At 38.0% G+C, this 27,509-nt stretch overlaps 1 protein-coding gene and 1 non-coding gene across 2 annotated transcripts; one reads left to right on the top strand and one right to left on the bottom strand.

Annotated features, from left to right (window-relative positions):
* Nucleotides 1-10,651: 10,651 nt before the first annotated feature.
* LOC141688678 (small nucleolar RNA R71) lies at nucleotides 10,652-10,758 on the bottom strand. Its single transcript, XR_012562111.1, has one exon. It is a non-coding gene; the product is annotated as a small nucleolar RNA R71 (small nucleolar RNA).
* A 15,458-nt stretch (nucleotides 10,759-26,216) lies between these two features.
* On the top strand, nucleotides 26,217-26,960 carry LOC141685366 (secreted RxLR effector protein 161-like). Its single transcript, XM_074490472.1, has one exon. It carries the CDS (start codon nucleotides 26,217-26,219, stop codon nucleotides 26,958-26,960), a length of 744 nt encoding a protein of 247 aa, XP_074346573.1.
* The last annotated feature ends 549 nt before the right edge of the window (nucleotides 26,961-27,509 follow it).

The following is a 27,509-nucleotide window of genomic DNA, read 5'->3' as shown; positions in this document are numbered from 1 at the left end:
AATAGGTAGATAATCGACTTAATTAGCCTATCAATGATAACTTATACACCACCACGACCCGATTAGTGGTACTCGCTCTTAACATCCATTCCAATACAACTCTCACGGTTGTAAGTAATCGGCTCATTACTCGCAGAATCATTCCTGCATTACTATGGCCCACCTTTGACCTACTGTAGTCATTCGTTTTCCATGAAGTCTTAATAGCTAACCATACGGAGTCCATACATATCGTATTGAATCCTTCTAAGGAGGTAACATGATCACCGTTCATGATTCATGAAGAACACTCCTGAACTTGACGTACATATGACATGAAGCAGATAAAATTGCAGAAGAGTTTCAATTAAAGCAACGATAGCAGGTTAATACCATTCTTAATCATATGTCTTCAATAGAAGACTTAACTCAAAGGTTTGTTTAGTCCTTTTGAAACATGGTCCTGGCTTATTCTCAAGATAGTACCTTCTAAGATAGATAGCCCGCTCATGGCGATTACATGAATTAAACCTTTACCAAACTACTATTACGGTTGGGTATTGCACAGTCATCAGAAGGAATGTCAATCTTCCAAAACATAATACAACCTTCACAGCTTCAACCATCATCACTGTATTCCTCTGGCACGAGCGCCTATAATTCCTCTCTTACACTTAGAGTGTCGGTCACCTCTTTGGCCTTTCCCAATAGTAAAATTTCCTTACAATAAATGTCATTTTAAATGACCTTCAACTAAATTTTCTACCTAATTTCCAATCATTGCTTGTGTGAAAATGCTCTTCCGTACGCTTTGGTGAGAGAAAAAAAATATCACCATTTTTTTCCATAAGTTATTGCCTCGGTCTTTTTGAGGTTAACATTGTCACGACTGACTCTCGATCATACATAGGACGTCTCTTATCTTGGGCCCTACTTGTTTTCACCAATCTCGACCTTCATTGGGCCGATCTATAGTTTCTTATGGTTTAATACATGCCCACCTGGCATTATTATAATTACGTCATATTTCCTTTATCAAAATTTCTATTCTTGAGAATTTTGAATATTACCTTTCTCCTTGTAAAACCTCTAAGGTTATCCTTAAATCCTTCATCATTTACTCCCTAGGTACATGGCATATCAAGATACCATTTACTAATATTAGAGCCATTGTCTATATAGTTCTGAAAACTTTCTCCACTGATTTTTAAAGGTTGTTGTTACCTTGATCCTTTCCAATTCATATTGTCAAAACTCATGATGTCCCTATTAAGGGCGAAATGCCAACATTTATGCATTCCCCTAGGATTCATCTCAAGTTATCGAGGTTTTATCCTTAGTTCCACCTTTAAAAAGGTACATGCATCCTTCTATGGATAAATAAAGTCATATATCCCTGATAAGGGTATCTTATTCAATCATTTCCACCTCGATAGTCTATACCAAATTTCACAATAGCATCCTTATTCAAGTTGAGGTCAATCCATATGGCCTCCAAAAGATAAAAAATGGTTATCCACTTTTCTTTCCAAATTTGGTAATGATCACATGGATGTTCTGGAAGATATTGGTCGTGTTCAACGTGAACTTCTTCTTAATAAATCCTTATTTACTTTTTTTGTTTATCTCAACAGTCATCTCAATGTTGGGATATCTTTTGTACTTGGTGTCTCCCTTTTGGGTATCAAGTCACAGGTGTTACATACACTTTCCATTTTTGAAGGTTACTTCCTTCATCCAATTTCCTAATTTCTTACTTTCTTGTCTCTTCCGTCTATCCGCGTCTCATTATTTATCCTTCGAACTATCTCAAGCTTTCCTCGAATCCTCCCAACTTAAAGGGAATAAAATATATGTATCTCTTATTCCTTCAATCATCAACTTTAACTCATGGTGAATCACCCTCATCCTGACGATTACATACTTTTCTATTTCTATTGCTACAAGTCTTTAGGGTTTCCTCATACCCAACTCCCTTATCATTCCTCAAACTTTATTGCCTTTATATTCCTTTCCACTTCAGTTTCTTTTTATTTACCTCTCTCTTACAATCATTTCACGAACCCACTAATCATTGACTTCAAACATCACGTTGTTCTGGGATTCTTGTCATCAGAACGAATCTTGACAACTTTTATAATTTAGATTCATAATTTATCATACTCGTCTGACTTTGTTTCGGCTCTAAAGCTTTTACACTATCTCCATAACCTTGGGAATTACCTTACCGAAAACAATTGTCTGAACTTTAATCAATTTATTATAACCTCTGGCTCTGTGCCTTTCTTGGCCTTTCACTAACGGGTGGCCTCTCTCTTAGGAAGGTAAGTGACAAAAATAGTCTTTTACGCTTCGTCAATCATTTAGAATCTCAAATAATTCCTATATTTCCTTTAGCCAGGCTCTTGCCTCGGCTAGGTTAGCTTGTTCCTTGGAACTCTGAGAGCTTAGTGACTTAAAGGTCCTGAAAGAATTTCCCACCGCATTGTTTCCTCAGGGTGGTGTTTGGGAATAAAAGTATAATTTTTGTTTAGGCAGGTCCATGAATTGCCCCATAGGAGTACCATCCCGGTTCTCCCTATCTTGCTCGACTTATGTTTTCTCAGTATAAAATGTTTCATCTTTATCCCATAATCAGGGTTATCTTATACGTTAAAATCCTTGTTTTCCATTTCATTATGTTATGGGTTCTTTCTTTCTTGATGGCGACCTCCCTGACTATCACATTCAGGGTTTGCCCTAAATCTTATTCCTCGAACTATGGCTTTCATCTAAGATCTCGTCCTTAAGCTCTTGAACATTTGGAGCCCAAATTCTGTAGGAATACCTCATTATTCCCTTATCATCTTTCTCAGTATTAATCTCTTCTCTATTCATTGGCTCTCTGCCTTCATTTATCACTTCTTTTTGGCACAATATGATCTTTTTCAATAATTTGGGCTGCATTACAATCTCAATCAACTTTTCAGTATCAGCTTTGGTTAACTTCACTTCTATTTCCATTTTCTCAAAGTCTCTTATCAATTCTCCCAAAGACATTATCGTCTTGAGTCTCTCCTTTCTACTAAGGGCGTTAGCCACCATATTGGCTTTCCCTGGATGATAAAGAATCTCATAATCGTAATCCTTAATTTAGCTCTAACCACCTCCTCTGGCGCATGTTAAGCTCTTTCGGCATGGAAATATACTTGAGCTCTTATGGTTTGTGTAAATCTCGCACTTCTCTCCATACAAGTAGTGCCTTCAATCTTTAGGGCAAAACTATTGCCACGAGCCCAAGCTCATGGGTGGGGATATTGAATTTTATATTCCCTTAATTATCTTGACGTGTACGCGATTACCTTGATATGCTGTATAAGAAGCACCCTAATTCCTTATGCGAAGCGTCACTACACATCACAACATCTCCTTTCCATCCGGCAATGCCAACATAGGGGTTGTCACCAATCTTTGCTTCAGTTCTTAAAAGCTGTTCTCACATTTCTCTGTCCATTCAAACTTCTCAGTCTTACGAGTAAGCCGCGTTAAAGGGGATACTATCTTTACAAACTTGAACGAACCTCCGATAGTGACCGGTCAATCCTACCTTTGGTAGTCACCCTAACCATGGTTATCAATTCCTCAGTGGTCCTTTATTCATTCTTGTCAGGATCCTCCACGGGATCCTCCTCAGCAACAATCCCTTCTTGGACAACATCCTCAACCGCTACATCCTCAATATGAGCATCATCCGGTCCTGCGTTAGGACGCTCTATTGGATCCACAATCCGATCTCCAATTAGTAATAAAACATCATCGCGCGGTTGCTCCTCAACCTCAGGGTTCGGAGTCCCGCTACCATATACTATAGCGAACTACGCTTCTATCACGATATTTATGAGGGTTCCCATAAGGGTTTTAACTGTCAGTACTATGTTAGGTTGCCCGACTATCAACTTGGCAAGAGTTCTTATTTATCTTAGTGTACTTATTATTTTAACGTCACTTCATCTCTGAGGTTTATAACACTTAGCTCTGATACCATTTCTGTAACACCCCCGAATCCGGGGTCGGGGATCCGGGTTGTCACGAGTTCCATTTCACTTAACAACACTTAATCTTAATAAACAACCAACTACTGCGTACTGTGACCCCACAATATACACACACACACCACAAGTTATAGTCTCAGAGATGAATACCAAAAATAACACAAGTCGTTTTATTCCATAATTATAAGCCATTACACCTCAAAAGGGTTCTGAATAAATTTACATTTCTTTGCCATTATTACAATTTATATAGATAAATAAGTGTGGTACATCAGAAGTTGAAAGCCTAGCCTATTGGTAATTCCTACCTCAGCTACATCGGCATCAACGCCTACAGGAAACTGTGGAACGTTTCCTATCCGCTCGCAAATTGGGAGCTTGGTCCTGTTCATCTTGTCTATCTGTTGTTGTGTGATGAAAGAAGAAAGCAAGGGTGAGCAACAAGCCCACCGAAATAATATGTATAATAATTAACAGTATATGAGCATTCTCATAGTACTCATGAAAGTCTTGGTCAAGAAGAAATGAACCAAGTTTGATATCTTAATGCGACGAAGTCGCAAAATATTCAGTATATATACTTATATACTTTTCAAACTCTTTGAAATCCTCTGCCATGTATAATATACACAGAGTTTTAGTTTATAACTGTATAAAAATATCTTTGCAAGGTGATCTTATATATCTAACCTTGTCTCAACATTTTTTTCTGAAAATCTTTGTCATGCATAAGATAATCATTAACTAGATATAAGTTGAAAAGATGAAGTTACAAGATACTCCAATATACTTATATATTTTCCGAATTCTACTTACACCACCACCGTTCAAGGTGTAAACAGTTTGAAAGTTCATCACATAGATGAGACTACAAGATAAGACTTGAATAGATTCAATCTTTGAAATGTTGTTTAAAAGAATTGAAGTTACGAGATACTTCATTTGGGGGAAACATCATTATAACTGTTTGACCCTGTCAATATTTCAGCAATCACCCATCCGTAGCCTTTCGATCGAATGCTCCGGCTAGTGTTGCAGAAATATCCAAACTGGATGATGAACTCATTACGGGAGTTTGCCGCGCCAGAAAGATCACTTACGATGATCAGTCGCAGTAGTGCAACCCCACCATTTTCTACATGTAGAGGAGAACAGTCGGATTTACTTGTCAACCGAACCCTGGACTCCTAAGGAATGGACCGTCTTAGCGGAACTTCCAGGCCATTTGGGCCAATATAATAAGGCTGGGCCGGCGCCACTCGACCACTTACGCCACTCCTAGTTCAGATGAAATCCATGAGTCTGAAATGTAAAGTTCGTCCCCCCTTTCCCCAAGTAGAAACTTGTTGATACGGCTCCACCAAGAAGTCGTATCTAGTTGGAAAGGAAAACTCACCGATATTTCCCAGGCGGTGCCTGTTAATGGATTAACTTGTTCCAAGAATTTTACTTCCTGAGTGTTGGGTAAGTAATCAAAAACTCTTTTATCCAAACAGCAACCTTGTTGCGAATATAAAATACACCACAGAGCCGGATCCCTCAGGTTTTGAGCGAGTATTTAAATCCCCTTCGAAAGGAGGATCTTAAATATAAAAACGAGTTTTGGGATCTGCTCTAACTTTTAAAAATCATTTTGAAGACTCGAAAACAATTTTAAGAATGTTTGAAGTAATGCTGATTTAATGAAATAAATCAGTCCCGATATATTAGAAAATATCTGAATATTATTATTTAAATAATATTTCCATAAAGGATAATCTTTATAAAAATAATTGAAGTAAAAGTTTTAAAACTCATACTTGAAATGAATAATAAATAACCAAAGATATACTTTTACGAAAGTACGATTTTATTTGAATAATCGAAAATAAGTTTGACTGTCGAATATTATTCTTTAATAAAATAAAGAATATTATTTAATAAAATAAGCGGAGTCATAAGTCCTCGAATGAATATTCAAAATAATATTCATTAAATAAAATAAGTGGAGTCATAAGTCCTCGAATGAATATTCATAAATAATATTCATTAAATAAAATAAACGGAGTCATAAGTTCTCGAATGAATATTCAAAATAATATTCATTAAATAAAGTAAGCGGAGTCATAAGCCCTCGAATGAATATTCAAAATAATATTCATTAAGTAAAATAAAGTTATCGAATAAACCTTATTTGAATAATAGTTTTGAAAACTATTCATATATATATTTATATTCATATATATATATATATAAATATATATATATATATATATATTATACTCGGGAACATCGACTCCCGGTTTAGAAAATGTGCACCTTTGAGTCCCCTATACTAAGGGTATACGCAACTACTGCTTATCTATAGCATATGTATTATGCAACTTATAAGCATTTGAATCAACAATTAGATATCAATATTACGAAACAGGCATGCATATAAACCATATCAGCATGCTCCAATATATCACAAGATTTGCTAATAACCATCATGCATCTATCACAAGATAATGCATATACATATATACATCACAACAACAGTATAACGGGTAGAAAACTTGCCTGAGTGTTCCCGGATAGACTTAAGCTTAGAGTGGGTCCGATAACCTATGAACAACAACATAAGTCGGAATTAAACCACGGTCGCTTAAGAAACTAGACTTTAACCAATTGAACCCTAACGTTCGCTTATAGTCACTCCTACGCTTAACGAATCACATAAGTCGTTCGAGTACCCTCGGCTCCACCATTTTTAATAAATTAACCATTACGAATTTGAAGGAGATTCTTTCGCGAGTACTCTACCAACTGCCTAATCTACTTTACATAATTGTTTCATACTCCAATTAGTCATTTAAGGGCCTTAACCAAGGTTTCAAAGTAAGGCGAGGGGTAATGGTTCCTTCGCGAAACGCCGTTACTTAAAACGGTCGTTTCTCCTAAACCGCACATCGGATTCAAGCGAACCACATATCAAAACGAAGCTCATAACATGAACTATCTAATCATGGAAATGGTCAAAACCTAACAGTGAGTTCACGGGTCCTGATGTTAAGAACAAAAGCAGTCTAAGGTAAATCGGGCATTACGACGGCTATGTTTACGCGATTACCAAAGTTTAACTACTCCAATCATCCACAAATCAACCCATAACCACCAATACAACCAAACTTCATCCAAACCTTAATACATCAGTCCATATCCTCAAGATTTTCCAATTTATTCAACCACAAACATGAACTACTAACTATACTTAAGTTTCATTAACTATAAACAACATTCAATCATCCAAATCACTATAAATCCAACCAAACTTTAAAAACACAAGCATCATGCTTCTCATGAACTATATTAATCAAAACCACTCCTAAATATTCAAAGTAAAACTAGGTTTTGAAGTTTTATACCTTCCTTGAAGCTTTTAATCAATGAAAGATCCTTGGAATGCCCATGGAAGCCTTAATCTATGCTTAAGCTAGCTTGACCTTACAAATAAAATCAAAAATCAAAAATTTGTTCTTGAAAGTTACTATTCACCCTAAACTAAAATGATTTATTTGAGATAGAAAACCTTTGATTCAAGCACTCAAACTACTTGCTCTTCTTATTTATGAAATATAGGATCCAAAGAAACAAACCTCTTGAATTATGATTGAGTGGAACTTGGGTTTGGAAAATTTTCTTCTTGTTTTTCTTCAAAAAACCGTGAGCAAGGAGATGGGGGGGGGAAGAGAAATGAATGTGTTTGCTTGGTTGCTTCCTTTTTGTTTGTTAATTAACCTTTTACCATGGTAAAAATTGTGTGGCTCACAATCAACCAACCAACCCTTCCCATTTGGTCATGCTTATGTCATCTACTTATGTCATCTTGTTACACTTGTCATCCTCTTGTTGGTGTGATGACATCATCCTCCACTAACCCCTTTGATTAACTCCTAATTACTTGGCTAATGATCGCTGATCTGTTATACGGTTCGCTTAACTTTCGTTCTCGTTTATCGTTTGAGGGATCATACCCGGGATCTTATTACTTAGGTTCCCTTAAACCTTTCTCAATATTTTATGATCCTCTCTTATAATTCTTGAATTTAAATCCTTTTAATCATGTTACCTTATACTCAATTCTTTCGGTATCTGGTGGATTTTCGGGAAGAATCAAAGTGTTCGAATTTGGATTCTGACGATCTTTACATACACTTATTTACTTTATGGAATACTAATACGATCTTAGAATTTCCATAACAGTACTCCTATATAGCGTGGTCTGATAATTTTCCTTAATCAGCATCATTAGCAAATGTTACTATTCATCCATGTTTCAAAAATTCCAAAAATTGGGGTTATTAAAGCCCAGGGTTGAGGCCCAACTATGGTAAAAAGAAAAAAGGAGCCGAATTTACAAAATTTAGAAATTAATCATTTCCTAAATTCCGTCAGGATTCTTGATCGAAGCAGTGTAGTCGAAAATAACCACGACCAGAGATTAATTGGCCCATTATTCGGTCAGAAAAAGGAAAATTATAAGATTTTTGACCAAAAATTCGATCAGGATTTCTGATCGAAATTTTCTGATCGAAAACTCACGATCAAAAAATACTGAGCAATTATTCAATCAAATGTTAACCCAGTAAATAAATCCTGACCGAATTTCGGTCAGGATTCTGGTCAAAACATTCTGGTCGAAGTTGCAAACGATCAGGAGTAAATGAGAGCTTTATTCGGTCAAAACAGGAAAATCCTGACCGAATTTCGGTCAGGGTTCTGATCGAATGTTTCTGCTCGAAATGGCTGTCGACCAGGGCAAATTGGCATGTTATTTGACCAGGATCCTATTCGAAAGGTTTCCTGGTCGAATTTATATTAAAAAAAAGGGAAAAAAAGAAAGAAGAAGAAAGAAAAATGGAGGAAATTCTTGAAAAATTTATAAAAAAAAATTGTATAAAACTAGGGAAATTCCTTAAAAAATTTCTGGAAGTTATGAATATTTTCTGAAAATTACTGGAAATTCCTGAAAATCCCAGAATTAAGGGAAAATTCCTGAAATTAAAGGAAAAAAATCCCAGAATTAAGGGGATTTTTCCTATAAATTAAGGAAAAATTTTATAGTTAATGGAAAATTCCTATAAATTAAGAAAATTCCTTGGAAAATTCTCTAAAAATAATGGATGTATTCTGAAAATTAAAGGAAAATTCCTGTAAAGCCCAAAAATTTAGGGAAAAACACCAGATAATTCCTAAATAATAGGAATAAAGGTAAAAAAAAAAGTGATAGGGAGATTCCAAAATATCCCTGAAGCCGTGTACAAGGCAAATCGTTGTAAATGTGTAGGTCGCTCCACACATTACACAAAAATGATACCCTGTAAGGGAACGAATGAACTTAACTTCTGCGAAATCTTTTAGGGTTTCCCAGAAGTTGGGGGGCAAATTATAGGGAATAAAATAAACCTTGATTGCGTAATTAATATCGCATTAATTATATCAGAATTGGGATGATAGCTAAGCCCATTAGAAAGGGCCCAAAACCCTGAATATTAATTAATTTCGTAATTAATTAATAAGGGATAAATTAGCTGATGATAAAGTCCAAATGAGGACACAATTTCTTGGAGATTGGCCTCCCAGATCTTATAGGATAAGGAATCAATCTCCTACTTTTTAGGACTCCAAAGTCCATTCTAATTCAGAGACTTGTCCACCAAGTCTCCTAACTCTAGTCCAATTCAAGGACTCCCAACACTTATATAAGGGGTCTCACCCCCGCCAGATCAGAACTGCATTTTTTCGCTTGATTCTCTAATTTACAGGGATACGTAGGTATCTCGTAAGGGCAGAGTTAAGCTACGAACACGAACCTTGGTAATAAATACAGCAATTAATATACCCTAAGTTTTTATCCATAACATGGTGTCATATAGTAAAACAATCCTCTTTAAATCTCTTAGTTAATGTTTTTAGTTTAATCTATTAGTTAATTGTAGTTATAACAATCTTAATTTGTGACAATCTTAGCATTAAATAATAACCATAACATTGTTGCATAAGTACATCGATTAAAATTAACCTAAATATGTCTCTGTGGGAACGGACTATAAATAATTCTATATTACTTGCGATCGCATATACTTGCATAAATATTAGCGCGTATTTTCGTCCTAACATGTTTTTGGCACCGCTGCCGGGGACTCGGTGTTAATTTTTAGTTTGTGTGTTTATCATCAGTGTTCGTTAAAGTTCAGTGACTCGGATATTGTTACTTACTTATTTCCTTGTCCTGTTTCAAGTACTCTAGCGAGCGTGTATGCATACACGTTTTCGGTCTCGTAAGAGAACACTGGATAAAGCTGAGGAAGAAGCTGTAGTAGCTAAGGAAGTTTTCAATGAAGTTCTTGTAGACGATTCAGATGATACAGAATTCAGTTCAGTTTGGGGGTTCTCATATAGAAGATCCCAACATGCACATCAGAGATTTCATCGAGATATGTGACACCTTCAAGTTCAATGGAGTTTCCAAAGATTCTATTAATCTAAGGCTTTTCCCATTTTCTTTGAGGGATAAGGCTAAGAGCTGGTTACATTCTATACCACTAGGCTCTATCACAAAATGGGAAGAACTCGCTCAGAAGTTCCTTACTAAGTTCTTTCCTATGGCGAAGACAGCTGCAATTAGGAATGCTCTTACTCAGTTTGCACAACAGTCTGGAGAGTCTTTATGTGACGCTTGGGAGTGGTATAAGGAGATGCTTAGAAAGTGTCCTCATCATGGGATGCCTGACTGGATGATCATTAACTGCTTCTATAATGGTTTGGGTGCTACTTCTAGACCCATGTTTGATGCAACATCAGGAGGAGCCTTGTGGGCTAAAAGCTATGATGAAGCTTACGAATTAATTGAACTGATGGCTGCTAATGAATACCAGAATCCTTCTCAGAGACTACCTCAGGGAAAGGTAGCAGGAATTCTGGAGGTAGATGCAGCTACTGCTATAGCAGCTCAGTTTAAGGCTTTGACGATGAAGGTGGATTTTTTGGCTAATTATGGAGTTAATCAGATCACTAGTGTCTGTGAGCTTTGTGCTGGTGCGCATGAAACAGAGTAGTGTGCTATTTCTAGTGAATTAGCTCAGTCCGTGAGCAACTTTCAGAGATCGCAGTAGCCAGTTCAAGCCACCTATCATCCCAACAACCGCAATCATCCTAACTTCAGTTGGAGCAATTCTCAGAATACGGTTCAGCAGCCTTATCAGCAGTATGCAGCAAAGCAATACAACCATCCTAGTTGTCAGTAACAGCAATATGCACCAAGACAATAACTCCAGTTACAACAATATAATGAAAAATCTAAATTGGAGGAGTTGAGGCTCATGTGCAAGAGCCAAGCGGTTTCTATCAAGACCTTGGAAAATTAAATTGGGCAGATTGCCAATGGCTTGATAAATCATCAACATGGTACACTCCCTAGTGACACTGAAGTGCCAGGACGGAAGGAAGCTAAAGAGAAAGTTAAGGCAATCACATTGAGGTCTGGGAAGGTTGCAAATCCCGAAAAATCTGAAGTTTCAGAAGATGAAGCAGTGGCTGAAGAAGAAGTGCAGAAGGAAGCAGAAGTGGAACCAAGGAAGACTACTGTGGGACACACTCCTCCTGAGGGTAATACAGGGGAGAAACAGATCTATCCTCTACCTCATTTTCCTAAGAGGATGCAGAAGAAAAAGATGGATAAGCAGTTTGAGAAGTTTCTGGAGGTGTTCAAGAAACTTCATATCAACATACCTTCCGCTGAAGATCTTGAACAGATACCTAGTTATGCGAAGTTTATGAAAGGTATTCTCTCTCGAAAGGTGAAGCTTTATGACTTAGAGACTGTTTCTCTCACGGAGGAATGCAGTGTTGTGCTGCAACAAAAGTTTCCTCCGAAGCTTAAAAATCCTAGAAGCTTCACTATTCCTTGCACCATAAGAAAAGTTTCATTTAATAAATTCTTATGTGACTTGGGAGCTAGCATCAATTTGATGCCATTGTCAATCTTCAAGAAATTGGACATACCTGATCCAAAGCCTACTTATATGACCTTGTAGTTGGTCGATCGTTCTATTACATAACCATGAGGCATTGTGGAGGATGTATTGGTCAAGGTTGATAAACTCATCTTTCCTGCTGATTTTGTAATGCTTGATTTCGAGGAGGATAAGAAGATTCCCATAATCTTGGGAAGACCATTTTTGGCTACTGGCCGTACCTTGATTGATGTGCAGAAGGGTGAGCTTACTATGTGAGTGCTGGATCAGGATGTGATGTTCAATGTTTTTAATTCCATGAAATTCCCGACTGAAAACGAGGAGTGCTTAAAAGTGGAGTTGGTCGATTCTATGGTTACTGCAGAACTTGATCAAATGCTAAGGTCTGATGCCTTAGAAAAGGCCTTATTGGGGAATTCAGAGAGTGAAGATGATGAAGGTGATGAACAGTTGCAATATATGAATTCTTCTCCCTGGAAGCGAAGCTGGATATGCCTTTTGAATCTCTTGGAATGAAGGAGCTGAACAAATCTCCAAAGCGCCTCAAGCCATCTATTGAGGAAGCTCATACACTTGAGCTTAAACCATTGCCTGAACACTTAAGGTACGTTTTTTTAGGTTATGCATCTACTTTTCCTGTTATTATTGCATATGACCTTTCAGGTAGTGATGAGGAAAATCTCTTAAGAATTCTGAGAGAGTTCAAATTGGCAATTAGATGGATGATAGCAGATATTAAGGGAATCAACCCTTCTTATTGTATGCATAAAAGTTTGCTTAAGGAAGGTAGCAAGCCTACTATTGAGCAACAGAGAAGGCTCAATCCGATAATGAAAGAAGTTATGAAAAAGGAAATTCTCAAGTGGCTAGATACATAAATCATGAATCCTATTTTTGACAGTTCTTGGGTGAGTCCAGTTCAGTGTGTGTCAAAGAAATGAGGCATCATAGTTGTTGCTAATGAGAAGAATAAGCTCATTCCTACTAGAACAGTCACAGGGTGGAGAGTTTGCATGTACTACAGGAAGCTGAACAAGGCCACAAGGAAGGATCACTTTCCTTTTCCTTTTAATGATCAGATGCTTGACAGATTGGTTGGGCATGAGTACTATTGTCTTCTGGATGGCTACTCGGGTTATAATCAGATTTGTATCGCTCCAGAGGATCAGAAAAAGACTACCTTCACTTGTCGGTTTGGTACTTTTGCCTTCAAAAGAGTTTCTTTTGGGTTGTGTGGTGCACCTGCCACATTTCAAAGATGTATGATGGCTATCTTCTCTGACATGATTGGTCAGAATGTGGAGGTGTTCATGGAGAATTTCTCTGTGTTTGGTGATTCTTTTGACGAATGCTTTCAAAATTTGGGCGCCGTTCTTTAAAGGTATGTTGAGACCAATCTGGTTCTCAACGGGGAGAAATGTCACTTTTTGGTGCGACATGGCATTATTCTTGGACACAAGGTCTCCAATAAGGGTCTCGAAGTGGATAAGGCGAAGATGGGGGTAATTGAAAACCTTCCTCCACCAATTTCTGTTAAGGGAATCCGCAGCTTTCTTGGTCAAGCGGGTTTATATAGGCGGTTCATCAAGGACTTCTCCAAAATTTCTAAACCCTTGTGTAGTCTCCTAGAGAAAGATGTCCCATTCAAGTTTGATGTCGAGTGCCTAGCTACTTTTGAGTTCTTAAAGAAGAGTTTGATAACGGCACATGTCATAACTACACCTGATTGGAATGAGCCTTTGGAGATGATGTGCGATGCAAGTGACCATGCAGTTGGAGCAGTTCTTGGGCAGAGAAAGAAAAACATATTGCATGTGGTCTACTATGCTAGTAAGACCCTAAATGGTGCTCAATTGAACTATACTACTACTGAGAAAGAACTCTTAGCCATTATCTATGGTTTTGAGAAGTTTCGATCTTATTTGCTTGGGATAAGGGTGACAGTTTTCACTGATCATGCTGTTATTCGCTACCTCATCTTGAAAAAGGACTCAAGCCTAGATTAATTCGATGGGTTCTTTTACTTTAGGAATTTGAGTTAGAGATCAAGGAGAGAAAAGGTAATGAGAATCAAGTCGCTGATCATCTCTCTCGTTTGGAAGATCCAAATGTAACTTCACAGGATAAGACATTGATAAATGAGTCTTTTCCCAATGAGCAGTTGTTTGGGATGCAAGAAGAAAAACCGTGGTTCGCAGACATTGTGAACTACCTTGTGAGTAATATTATGCCTCTAGACTTGTCTTCGGCTCAAAGGAAGAAGTTCTTAATAAGGTGAAGTGGTACATGTGGGATGAGCCATTTTTGTTTAGGCAAGGAGCTGACCAAATCATCAGGAGATGTATTCCGTATAGTGCAACGGGGGGAATTTTGTGAGATTTCCATTCGACTGCGTATGGAGGCCACTATGGTGGAGAGAAGACAGCATCTCGTATCCTTCAAGCGGGATTCTTCTGGCCTACATTGTTTAAGGATGCGCATCAATTTTTTCTAAAGTGTGATCGATGCCAGCGGATGAGTAATATGTTTAAGAGGGATGAGATGCCTCCTAATGTGCTTCTTGAGGTTGAAGTCCTCGATGTTTGGGGAATTGACTTTATGGGGCCATTTGTCTCATCCTGTAATAATCAGTATATCTTGTTGGCAGTTGATTATATCTCAAAATGGGTTGAAGTGAAGGCTTTACCGATAAATGATGCGAAGGTAGTGCTTAATTTTCTTCATAAGAAGATATTCACAAGGTTTGGGACTCCAAGAGTCATAATCATTGACGAGGGATCGCATTTCTATAATCGCAAGTTCACTTCCATGATGCAAAGGTATAATGTGAATCATCGCATTGCTACAGCCTACCATGCTCAAACTAGTGGTCAAGTTGAGGTGTCTAATAGAGAGATCAAGCAAATTCTAGAGAAAGTTATGTGTCCATCAAGGAAGGATTGGTCTTTGAAGCTAGATGAAGTTGTTTGGGCATATTGAACAGCATACAAGACTTCGCTTCGCATATCGCCGTTTCAGTTGGTTTATGGTAAGGGATGTCATTTTCCTGTGGAGCTAGAGCATAAAGCGTATTGGGCTTTAAAAAAGTTGAATCTTGATTTGGATGCAACTAGAAAGAAAAGAATGCTTCAATTGAATGAACTCGACGAATTTTGACTTCAAGCGTATGAGAATAACAAAATATACAAGGAGAAAGTCAAGATGTGGCACGATAGTGGTCTAGTGCTCAAATCATTTGTGCTGGGGCAGCAAGTTCTCTTGTTCAACTCTCGTCCAACTTTCGTCTCCGTCTTTTTCCTGGAAAGTTGAAGTCGAGGTGGTCAGGGCCGTTTGTTATTAAAACTATGTTTCCACATGGAGCGGTGGAGATTTTTGAGAATGATCCAGGCCAATCGTTCAAGGTGAATGGACAGAGGTTGAAGCATTACTATGAGGATACGGCAAATGGCGAGGTGGTTAGTACCGTTCTATTGTCAACTTGATCTCAAGATTCTACGTCAAGCTAACGACGTAAACCAAGAGCTTCTTGGGAGGCAACCCAAGTTTATTGTACAATAGTAGATAAAGGAAGATGAAAACAATGAAAAAAACATAAAAAAAATCAGAAAAAAAAAATTGGAGTTCAACTACAGAAGCACGGCGCAGCCGTGCTGAAGAGCAAGGCGGCCGCGCTGAAAAGTCAGTAACTGCGCGCGCCCGCACTGTGGAGCGGGGCGGCTGCGCTGGTTTTCCAGTAGCACGGCGCGCCCGCGCTGCCAGGCGGGGCGGCCGCGCTGGTCCCTAAAGTCGAAAAAAAAGTCAGCAAATTAAACAGAAAATCGGGGACTTCATTACAATATCAATTCAACCCCGAATTTTACTCTCCGACATCCCAAATTTCCCTCTCCAAATCAATTTCCATTTCCCCATTATTCCCATATTCAATTCAAACTATTTTTCCATAACTAATTCTCTCCAAATTCCTATATATAAATACACTTACACACAAACTCTTCCACCACTTCTCAAATTCTCAAATTCAAATCTCTCTTATACACACATCTCTTATTCTCTCTTATTCAATCTCAATGGCACCCAAAAGACAACGAACCCAAGTTAGCAGCAGCACTACCGATTCTTTGAGTGTGGGTGGTGTGAGGCCTAGGTTTTCAACTCTGGAGCCTGATGCGGAGTATTCAAGGCTGCTTTCGAAGCCTATGGCCAAGGAGCGAGGTTTTCTGCCATCAGGAAGGGATGTTAAGTTGTTGAAGATGATTGTGGAGATAGGGGGATAGCTTTTTGTGAGGTGCCAACTGTGGTGCCTATGAGTGTGGTTCGCGAGTTCTACGCGAATGCTAAGGCGGAGAAGAACGGTTTCACTGTGGTGAGGGGGTTGACTGTTGACTATAGTGCTGAGGCGATTCAGAGAGTAATTGAGCAGCCTGAGAGGAGGCCAGAGTAGGAGAATTGGAATGAGAAGACGGGTGATGATTTTGACTTAGATTTGATCATTGTTACCCTGTGTGTGCCTGAGACTCACTCAAAGTTCAAGAAGGGCATGAACGAGTATGCCACTTTCCCTGCCTCGTGCATGAACAGGTTTGCATGTGCATGTAATTCCTTTATTTGTGCCAACATCATGCCATCTTCTCATGTGCATGATGTTACGGCAGAGCGTGCACGTTTGTTGTGGGGAATTCTTCAGAAAGACTATGTGGATCTCGGGATGGTTATTCATCAGGGTATTCTGAGGTTCTTGCGAGGGAGTACTACGGGTTCTATACCCTATGCATCCATTGTGACAAAGTTGTACACGACGGTTGGAGTTCATTTTCCGCGCATGAGCAGCTGCAGCTTCCCAGTGCTCTGATTGACAGTTCTACACTGTTGAGTATGCATGAGTGGTATGGTGGGAAGCCTGATCCTAAAGGGCTTCGTTATTCTTATGACCATCTGCCGGGCAGCCGACCAGCTGTTCAGACATAGGCTGGTGGTTCTTCGCAGGCCCGTAGAGTGGCTTGAAGAGCTCAGTTAGGTGAGAATGACGGTCCTTCAGGTTCGCAGCAGCAGCAGGAAGAATCACAGGATAGTGCTGGTATGAGTTCAGCACAGTATAGGTGCTTGATGAAGAGGATGGATGCGATGCATGACATCCACAGCCGCTTTGCACAGGACATTACCCAGGCGTTGAGGACTGCATTCAGAGCTACGGGAGTTGATATCCAGTAGCCAGTATTCGGTAAGGACTCTGTGTATCCACCTCCAGACACTCCTGAAACACCACCCATTGAGGGTGATGACCCTGATTCTGATTAGGTATGCCTGATTCCTTACTATTACTTTCACTAAGGAAAGTGAATATTTTAAGTTTGGGGGTAGTAGTTAAGGAATATATGTTGTGTGTGAGTTGCATATAGTTTGCATAGTCATGCTAGTTTAGTTCATGTAGTTGCATATTTGCCATGCAGTAGTTTTTTATTTTATTTTCGTAGTTTGTTGCATGTAGTTTATAACATGATCCCTTATACTCCCTCCGTCCCTTTCAATTGTTTACATTTTTTAGAGAGTGTTCGACACGCATTTTAAGGTGCATATAAAGTATATTTTTGTAATATTTTTTTACAAATTTATTTTTTTGAATAAAAATTAAAACATTCAACTTTTATTCAGAAAAAGAAAATTGTAAAAATAAGTTACATAACTATACTTTTTATGCACCTTAAAATGCGTGTCGGACACTTCCCCAGAAATGTAAACAATTGGAAGGGACTGAGGGAGTATGATTTTTTCGATTGATTTGTGATATTGATGCTAGTGTAGTGATGTCATATTGAGTGATGTTAAGTCCTATCGAGTTAATTTGCATGCTAGGAGCAATAAAATTTCACTAAGTCTTATAGGTTGCTTGAGTGCTAGATCATGGTCATGGTTTGTTTGATTGTCAAGGTTTAATCACATGTTTATATTTATAATTTAGGATATTCTCTTAATGATAAAATAACATGGATATTTAAAGATTGGAGAAAAGTTGGATTTCATTGCTAGTTGTTATGGCTAGGTGTCAAATGGCTAGTAGCCGGCTCATTTTATATGAGTAGTCTAGGGTTGAACAAGATGGAGTGAAACAAACTTGTTCAGAAATCATGTGAAAAAAGAGAAAAAATGTGTTTATGCATAATTGATCACGAGTGGGCTCTTTAGTACTCGAGTTATTTAGTTTTTAGGGGACTTTGTGCCTAGTGACCTAAGGCTTTCATAGTCTGGGATCCACTAACCTAACGCTCGTTATATGGGTATTATTGTATAAGTCTTTTGTGGACCTCACACATTGTACGGTCAAATAAGCATATTTGTGTTGTTTATGTGTTGTAAATAAAAGCATGAATCTATATAATAACTCTGACATAAGAATTGAAGTGTTGACAGTAATTTTAAGTTTAGCTTTTATTCTATTTATAACCTTGTGATTGCCTTGATGAGTAGTGAGTCATGATTATTGATCTAGTTGTGATAGTATATATGTAAGTAATTGCACACACGCACGTTTCTGGCTTGTAAGTTGATTTGTGGGATTTGATTGATCTTTGTGCAAATAACTGCATTCGTTAAGATGTCGCTTGTTGGTTGGTCAAGTTATTATATGGGGATCGTTGCATTCATATTAGTTGCATTCATGCATTTTTATTTCTTGTTCTTTGAGTTTGTTTATTCTTAAGGACAAGCATTGGTTGAAGTTTGGGGGTGTGTTAAGTGGCATTTATGTTCACTTAGAATGCTCTATAAAGGCTTGATTTGATGTTTTGTACTCAAGTTATTTTTGTTTTTGATGTGTTTTGTAGTGTTTTTTGCATTTCAGGCCTATATCATGGATGCAGGTGATTTGGCATTGTTTTGATGCTAATTTGGTATTAGAATGGTGTCTTGAATAAAATCTCGTGGATCGCGTACCGCGCCGGGATGCAGATTTGCAGCGTGCCCGCGCCAGGTCGGGTTTCAAGAATCCTGATTCTACTCCAATTTTGATATACCGGACTTCTAATCTACATGGGCTGCTATATAAACATAACTTATGATCGTTTTCAGAACAAGACGTATCAGAGCTTAAGGAGAAGGCGTAAGAAGACCGTATAGCACAATTCAACCAAGGCGAAGAGGATCTAGTTTATTCTTGAGATTATTTGTTTTAAGTTGTAATCTTGGATGCTAGTTTTCTTATTTGTGAACCTATACTCTTGTGTAATATACTTGGTTTTATTATTTATTCAGTATAAAGACTACGTTTATTATACCATGATTTCGTCGGAACCCACGTTGATGATGAGTCCGATTATGGGCTAATCGTTATCGTGGGGTTCTAACGGATTTACTTATGGATTTCTTTTGTTAATTTGTTTCGATACCTTAGTCTGTGGTGATTGTATGATAACCTAGTATTGGTTGTGTTTATTCTTCTTATGAATGTCACGAACTTATAAGATAGTGTGTTAATCTATAATGAAGCGAAAGTGAAATTAGGGGTTTAGAACTTGCCATGCTAGCATAGGTTCATGTATTTGTTATGCATGATTTGTAGATAATTTTAACCACCTTACTTGCCCTATGAAATCATGATAGATAACTTGTGCATTAAACCGTTATGTTTTAAAATTCTATAGACATATAGGGTCTCAATATAATTGGTGTCTATTTAGCTTCTATCTCTTTTGTGGATGTCTGGTAGTATGGTATTCATACAACGAAAGTTGGCGTTTACTAGTTTCGTGTTATCTGATTAGTGTCATCACCATTACTTTCTAAGGTTAAGAACAAAAAGACTATTGAACGAAGTAGTAATGAAGTTAGAATCCCATGTTGGTGTCAAATAGTAAAACAATCCTCTTTAAATCTCTTAGTTAATGTTTTTAGTTTAATCTATTAGTTAATCATAGTTATAACAATCTCAATTTGTGACCATCTTAGCATTGAATAATAACCATAACATTGTTGCATGAGTACATCGATTAAAATTAACCTAAACCAGTCTTTATGGAAATGAACTAGAAATAATTCTAAATTACTTGCGATCGCGTATACTTGCGTGAATATTAGCGCGTGTTTTCGTCCTAACATTAGCTTCAGTTATTATTCAGATATCATTGATTATCTGTTGTTCTTTCTTTATAAGCATAATCGTTGTTCCATATTGTTGTTTATGATATTCGTGTAAACACTATTTTATGAGTTTTATTTTCGTCGAGATTCAAAGTATTGCTGAAACATTTTCGCTCAAAAACATCAAAAGAGTTTTGAATACATTTAAGGGATCAATTTTGGGATTCCATAACTAAATTTTTGTGTCAACGGTTATGATTTTAACTATTTTTCTTCATTGCAGATGTTGGTTTTTATATCAAAAAGACCATATATATGTTATACTGAACTTGATGAGTATTTCTTTCGCTCATACTTGCTTGTTTTTTAATTTAACCTTCCAGTGAGATTAGCTTGCGCTGTTTAACTGCGTAATTCGAGAAATGCAAAAGAAGAAGCTTTTGGAAGATGGTTGGTCCAGGGTTTACGGACTAGTGTAAGTTCTATTGTGTAAAGTTTTTTGTTTGTATATTAGTTGAGTTATTATATTTGGGCCTAATATACTTCCTTTCGAAGTTATAGTAGCGGGTTTAGTTTTTGGTAGGAATATGTTGTGGACTTGATGATAAGTTGAACAAAACACCTTAGTAGATTTAACTTAGTGTTTTTTAGCTCTTGACGGATGTTCTAATATAGTCCCGACGGATGAACTTTATAGTCCCGACGGATGACAACTGAACATTCATCGAGAGTGTAGCTTATGTAACAATAAGTTGTGTAGCAAATTTTTGCAAACAACAATGTCTTAGTTGAGTAGATGCTGAAGGATTCTTTAAGTCATGTTGACTACTAGATTAATATACAAAATAGGTTGGCTAATTGTAAATATAAGATGTCTTGTAATTCTGTATAAGTGAAATGGAGTCAAGTGACAGAAAGGCTACCAACGGATGATCTACAAAGACTACCGACGGATAATCAACAAGGCTCCCGACGGATGACCAACATAGTCCCGACGGATGATCATATTCAAAATAGCAGTTGACAGTGACAACACAGTCACATGCGTTGGATGTTTGCAAATGGAATGTGGAAGCCTAATTATAGGTTTTAGAGAACAAAGAAGCATTATCATTTCCATGCAATTATTAAGATATTCAAATTATAGAGTAGTGAAACAGCATGAGTTAGACTAGATATAGTTTTTCTTATTATCTTGTCTTACTGTCATTTAACTTGGTAATATATAAACCAATTGTAGTAAGTAGGACTAATAACTAAGTAAGCATAATTTTCAGAGAGATAGAAAAAGTTATATATGTTAAGAATTTCTCTGTAAGTTAGTAAGTTCTCTTGTAAGCAGCTGTGTGTTATTCAAGCATCACAGAGTTCTCATACTAATGTATATCTCTGGTGGATAAGTTCAAATCCACCAGAAAGTTTTAAAACTTTGTGTTTTATTACTTTTTGTTTTGATTTCAATTCAAGTTTCATTCCGCACTTCTTGCAAAATCAAACACTGTTATATATTAAGTAAGAATAGTCTTAAAATTCAAAAAGGAGCCAGAATTACATTCAACCTCCCTTCTGTAATTCTTGTTGCATTGTTTGGGAATAACAATTGGTACCAGAGTAAGCTATTGAAGTACAAAGAGTGTTGATGTGTTAGACATACATCTACGATGATATACTAATTCTTAGGGTGTTTATTTATTTTGGAGTTAGAATGGATACTCAACTAAAGCATGATGTTGTTGTCAAAGTTACGGGCCGCACTGGATCCAGGGGTCAGGTGACCCAAGTGAGAGTCAAGTTTCTTGAAGACCAGACTCAATCTGGGCATACTGAATTTACTTCATTTCAATAATTTAAATTCAAATTTTTATGTGATTCTGATTCATTTGAATATTCTTGACTTTCCCCTGGTTAAAGTTAGAATCTTTATGTATTTACTAGTAATTTTTTTTTTGCATAATCTTGTACATTGAACTGGTTGTTGTTGGAATATAGGAATTTTATTGCGGGGTTTAATTACTTATAAGAAAGATGGTGGATTTGGGTTGTTGACTGATAAAAATCTGTGAACTCAGCAAAAGTGAGTTTTCGAATTCAATATTTTACTCCGTGGGGGCAGAGTCTACTGGTTTGTAGATCCCAGCAAGTTCTTGGTTCTTAGTGTTAGAAAAGGAAACAAATATTTTAGAGCTAATTGTGGTTCAATTAGTGTCATCTCCTTATTTATCAAGGGACAGCCTCACTTTTAGCATATAATCTCTCAAGTCCAGCTATTAGAATAGTTGTCTTTCCTTTTCATAATTCTGGGTATAGCCTATAAAGAAAAGGTTTGTGATCTCTGAAAATTATGCAGAAGTATATAAATTAAATAAAAAACTTTTTCTCTCTGGTTATCTTTTTATCATGGTATCAGAGCAGTGAGAGATCCTCATAACGGTGCTCATCATCTACCCTTCGTGGTTACCATGTCTGATGACAGTAGCATAGTCAAAAACGATGACCTCTCAATCCAAATAGCCAATATTCTCAAAAACAATCTTAACACCCAAACCACAAATCACAAACTATCCGATAGCCTACAAATCAGTATCAAACTAAACAGCCAGAACTATGCCCTCTGGGCAAGAATGATTCGTGTAGCAATTGGCGGAAAATCAAAAGCACTACTGACTCATCTTTCTGGAAACCCACCAAACAAAACAGACGAGAAATACGAACAATGGGAACAAGATGACCTTGTAGTGTTCTCGTGGCTTATCCAAAATATCGAACCATCGCTGGCTAGCAACCTAACCGAGTTTCCTACATCAAAAACACTGTGGGATGCTCTTGTGGTCACGTATAGCAGTGGAAAAGACAAGTTGCAGACATTCGATTTACATGTCAAAGCCAACGAATTTAAGCAGAATGGCCTACCACTTGAAGATTTCTGGATAGTGTTGCAAGGAATCTGGGGTGAGATTGAAAGACGAGATCCAAACCCGATGAAGTGCGCGGATGACATCACGGCCTATAACACCATTAGGGCAGAACAAAAACTCTTCCAGTTTTTAAATGCCCTAGACCAAAAGTTTGATCCCATAAAAGGGAAATCCTGAGATGGGATCCTCTCCCAACAGCGGAGGCGGCTTATGCCGCTGTTAGAAAAGAAACAGCTCATCAGAATATTCTTAGAACCGGCTCCTCTCCATCACAGGGCATTGCTTCCGGTCTCATTACCACCGAGGCAGAAGGCGCCGGGTATGCCACACAACGCAGGCCGATCGTGAAATCATCCGGAATCCCAACACGGGTTGACAAATCCAAGCTCAAATGTACTCATTGTGGTATGGTCAAACATACAAAGGAACAGTGTTTCAAGTTGGTGGGTTATCCAGAGTGGTGGGGTGATGGTCATAAGAAAGGGAAGAAGGATGAAGGGGAGGCTTCTGTCACCGTGGGCAACCTGAAGGCCACCAGCAGCGACGCATACAACCGGACAGGTGCTGTCATGACAGTGGCGGCTGATTTTATCGAACAAGATACAGGTAATATTGGAAAGATCAATATGGCAATAAACAATGGGTCTTGGATTTTTGACTGTGGTGCCACAGACACCATGACATACGACTCTTCCGATATTTGTATTGACTCAAAACCCCGGAGAACACACATACAAACCGCAAACGGGGAAGTTATGCCAGTAAAAGGCGGAGGCACAGTAGAACTATCACCAACATTGAGATTACCGGATTGTCTTTATATTCCATCTCTTTCTCACAAGCTTTTATCTGTAAGTCATGTGACAAAAGAATTGAATTGCACACTTCTAATGCATCCTACTTTTTGTATACTGCAGGACATCAGGACGGGAATGATTATTGGACGTGGCACTGAACGGCAGGGGCTGTATTATGTAGATGATGTGACTCAGCAAGGTACTGTAAAGTTGGCTCATGGAACTACAGATAGAGAGGCATGGCTATGGCATAGAAGACTTGGACACCCATCTTCTGGTTATTTACATTATCTATTTCCTAAACTCTTCCATTCAAATAAATCATTAGACTGTGAAACTTGTGTTTTGGCCAAGAGTCATAGGCACACGTTTAAATCAAACAATACTAGAGTCGATTATCCATTTGATTTAATTCATTCTGATGTGTGGGGTCCTGCACCAATTAATGGGGGACAAAATTTTCGATACTTTCTTTTGTTTGTTGATGATTGCACTCGTATGTCTTGGATTTATTTCTTGAAACATAAATCTGAAGTATTCGATAAATTCGTTATGTTTCATGCTATGATCAAAACCCAGTTTCAACGAGATATTAAAGTTCTTCGGTCAGATAATGGAGGAGAATTTGTGAACACCTCCATGAAACAATTTTTTCAAAAAAAAGGAATGACTCACCAAACCTCGTGTCGACATACCCCAGAACAAAATGGAGTTGCCGAACGGAAAAATCGTATTCTTTTAGAAATAACCCGAGCCCTCATAATCGAATCACGTGTCCCAAATACATTCTGGCCAGAAGCTCTCGCCACAGCAATATATCTCATCAATCGACTTCCTACAAAGATCCTTAAATTCAAAACACCATTGCAAACACTATCTGAGTACACCAAAATACCTCCCACCCTTACTCTAGAACCTCGTGTATTTGGATGCTCTGTTTTTGTTCTCATACCTAAGACTGAACGAACCAAAATCGATCCTTGTGCTGAAAAATGTGTATTCGTGGGATATGGTGTGGACAAAAAGGGGTATCGATGTTACAATCCAAAGAAACGTCACATATACACTACGATGGATTGTAATTTTCTTGAAACTGAATACTTTTACCTCACCCAACACACTGGTCAGGGGGAGAAAGAAAGTAGTGACACAGTGAGTTGGCTGAGTTGGATACCATCATCAGAGGAAGTCACTCATAGTACACAAGCTGAGTCACATCCATCTACGGAACCTACAATCAGTGTCACTGGACATGATCTTCTCAACCGGATGTCTAAGATGTCTGAGGTAAGTAGTACTTCGCAAACAAATATTCATACCGATGTTTCTGTTATCAATGATACTGATAATACTAATGATGTTGGTAATCCTGAGTTTTTTGATAACCACGAAGAAACAATTGAACCAACCATGTGGTTACCAGAGGAACAAATTCCATTGGAAACTGAGGAAGCAACAGGAAGGTATGTCCTACCACCAAGAATCAACAGGGGTGTACCACCAAAGAGATATTCCCCTGAGAAAGAAAGTCGCCACTCCAGATACCCCATGGCAAACATTGCAAGTGGAAACTTGTCGGAAGAAGGAAAAAGTTTTAGGTCTGCTATTCTTTCTGAAGAAACCCCAACATCTATTAAGGAAGCATTGGAATCAAAGATTTGGAAAGAAGCAATGAAATCGGAGATGGATGCTCTAAAGAAAAATGAAACATGGGAAAAATGTGTCCTACCTCCAGGAAAAAAAACTGTGGGATGTCGCTGGGTGTTCAATACTAAGTATAAGCCGGATGGAACGATTGAACGGTATAAAGCCCGATTGGTGGCTAAGGGGTATACTCAGACTTACGGGATTGATTATTCCGAAACCTTCTCTCCTGTTGCCAAAATAGACACAATTAGAGTTCTTTTCTCAATAGCAGCAAATGAAAGTTGGCCTCTCCATCAACTTGACGTAAAAAATGCCTTCTTGCATGGAGAGCTTCTAGAAGAGGTGTATATGGAAGCTCCTCCTGGATTTGAAGATGACTTTAAAGATGGTGAAGTTTGTCGTCTTAAGAAGTCTATCTATGGGTTGAAACAATCCCCTAGAGCGTGGTTTGGGAGGTTTACTATGGCAATGAAGAAATATGGCTTCAAACCAAGTAATTCTGATCATACCTTGTTCCTTAAACGACGAGGTAAGCTAGTAACATGTCTTAGTATTTATGTTGATGACATGATTATTACGGGAAATGACGAAGAGGAGATGAAGAAATTAAAAGAAAATTTATTCGCCGAATTTGAGATGAAAGACTTGGGCAGACTTAAGTACTTCTTAGGTATCGAAGTTCTTAGGTCGAAACAAGGAATTTTCATTTGCCAAAAAAGGTACATTCTTGACTTGCTGGCATAAATAGGAATGATCGACTGTAAACCTGTGGATACCCCGATGGCAGCAAATCTAAAACTTTATATGGAAGAAGGAGCAGTGCTAGCAGATAAAGAGAGATACCAACGGTTAGTGGGAAAGCTAATATACCTTTCTCACACCCGGCCTGACATTGCATACGCTGTAGGGGTGGTCAGTAAATTCATGCATAAACCACAAGCTTCCCACATGGAGGCAGTCTGGAGGATTATTAAATATCTTAAGGGAACAGTTGGTCATGGTGTTTTGTTTAAATCACATGGGCATCTGAAGGTTCAGGCATACACGGATGCAGATTGGGCAGGAGACAAAGGAGATCGAAGGTCAACCTCTGGTTACTTTACACTGGTTGGAGGGAATCTTGTCACATGGAGGAGTAAAAAACAAAAGGTTGTTGCTCTATCCAGTGCTGAGGCGGAGTTCAGAGGGGTCGCACGAGGTCTAGCTGAGGTACTTTGGATACGAAAGCTCTTAACTGAGATTGGTTTTTCACAAAATAAAGCCACTAAAATTATGTGTGACAATAAAGCGGCTATACAAATCTCTGAAAACCCAGTGCAACATGACAGGACTAAACATGTGGAAGTTGACAGACATTTCATTAAGGAAAAGCTGGAGGCAAAGATCATAGAACTGCCTTTTGTCCAATCTGAAGATCAGTTAGCTGATATTTTAACAAAAGCCACAAGCGGAAGAATCTTTGCAAACAGTTTGAACAAGTTGAATATTGGTGATCCCACCATCCAACTTGAGGGGGAGTGTTAGAAAAGGAAACAAATATTTTAGAGCTAATTGTGGTTCAATTAGCGTCATCTCCTTATTTATCAAGGGACAGCCTCACTTTTAGCATATAATCTTTCAAGTCCAGCTATTAGAATAGTTGTCTTTCCTTTTCATAATTCTGGGTATAGCCTATAAAGAAAAGGTTTGTGATCTCTGAAAATTATGCAGAAGTATATAAATTAAATAAAAAACTTTTTCTCTCTGGTTATCTTTTTATCACTTAGAATGTCAAAAAAAGGTGTGTTATTGAGCCCCTCTCATCAAGGTGATGAGCTTATCTGGGCTGGAAAAGAATAAAGTGGGCATAACAGGAAGGATGCTACAACGGTATTGTTTAATTTATCAATATTTCATGAAAACAAGGCTCGTATAGTTCAGGCCGGGGCTGTAAAGTATCTTGTTTCGTTGATTGACCCGGAATTAGAAATGGTTGACAAAGCTGTTGCAGTACTTGCTAATTTATCAATAGTTACAGAAGGGGGTTTGGCATACCAACATTAGTTGAGATTCTTCACTCAGGATCCCAGAGGG

This window comes from Apium graveolens, chromosome 9 (genome assembly GCF_009905375.1).
Source record: "Apium graveolens cultivar Ventura chromosome 9, ASM990537v1, whole genome shotgun sequence".
In the NCBI taxonomy this organism is placed as follows: domain Eukaryota; kingdom Viridiplantae; phylum Streptophyta; class Magnoliopsida; order Apiales; family Apiaceae; genus Apium; species Apium graveolens.
This window is presented reverse-complemented; position numbering and strand designations above follow the sequence as displayed.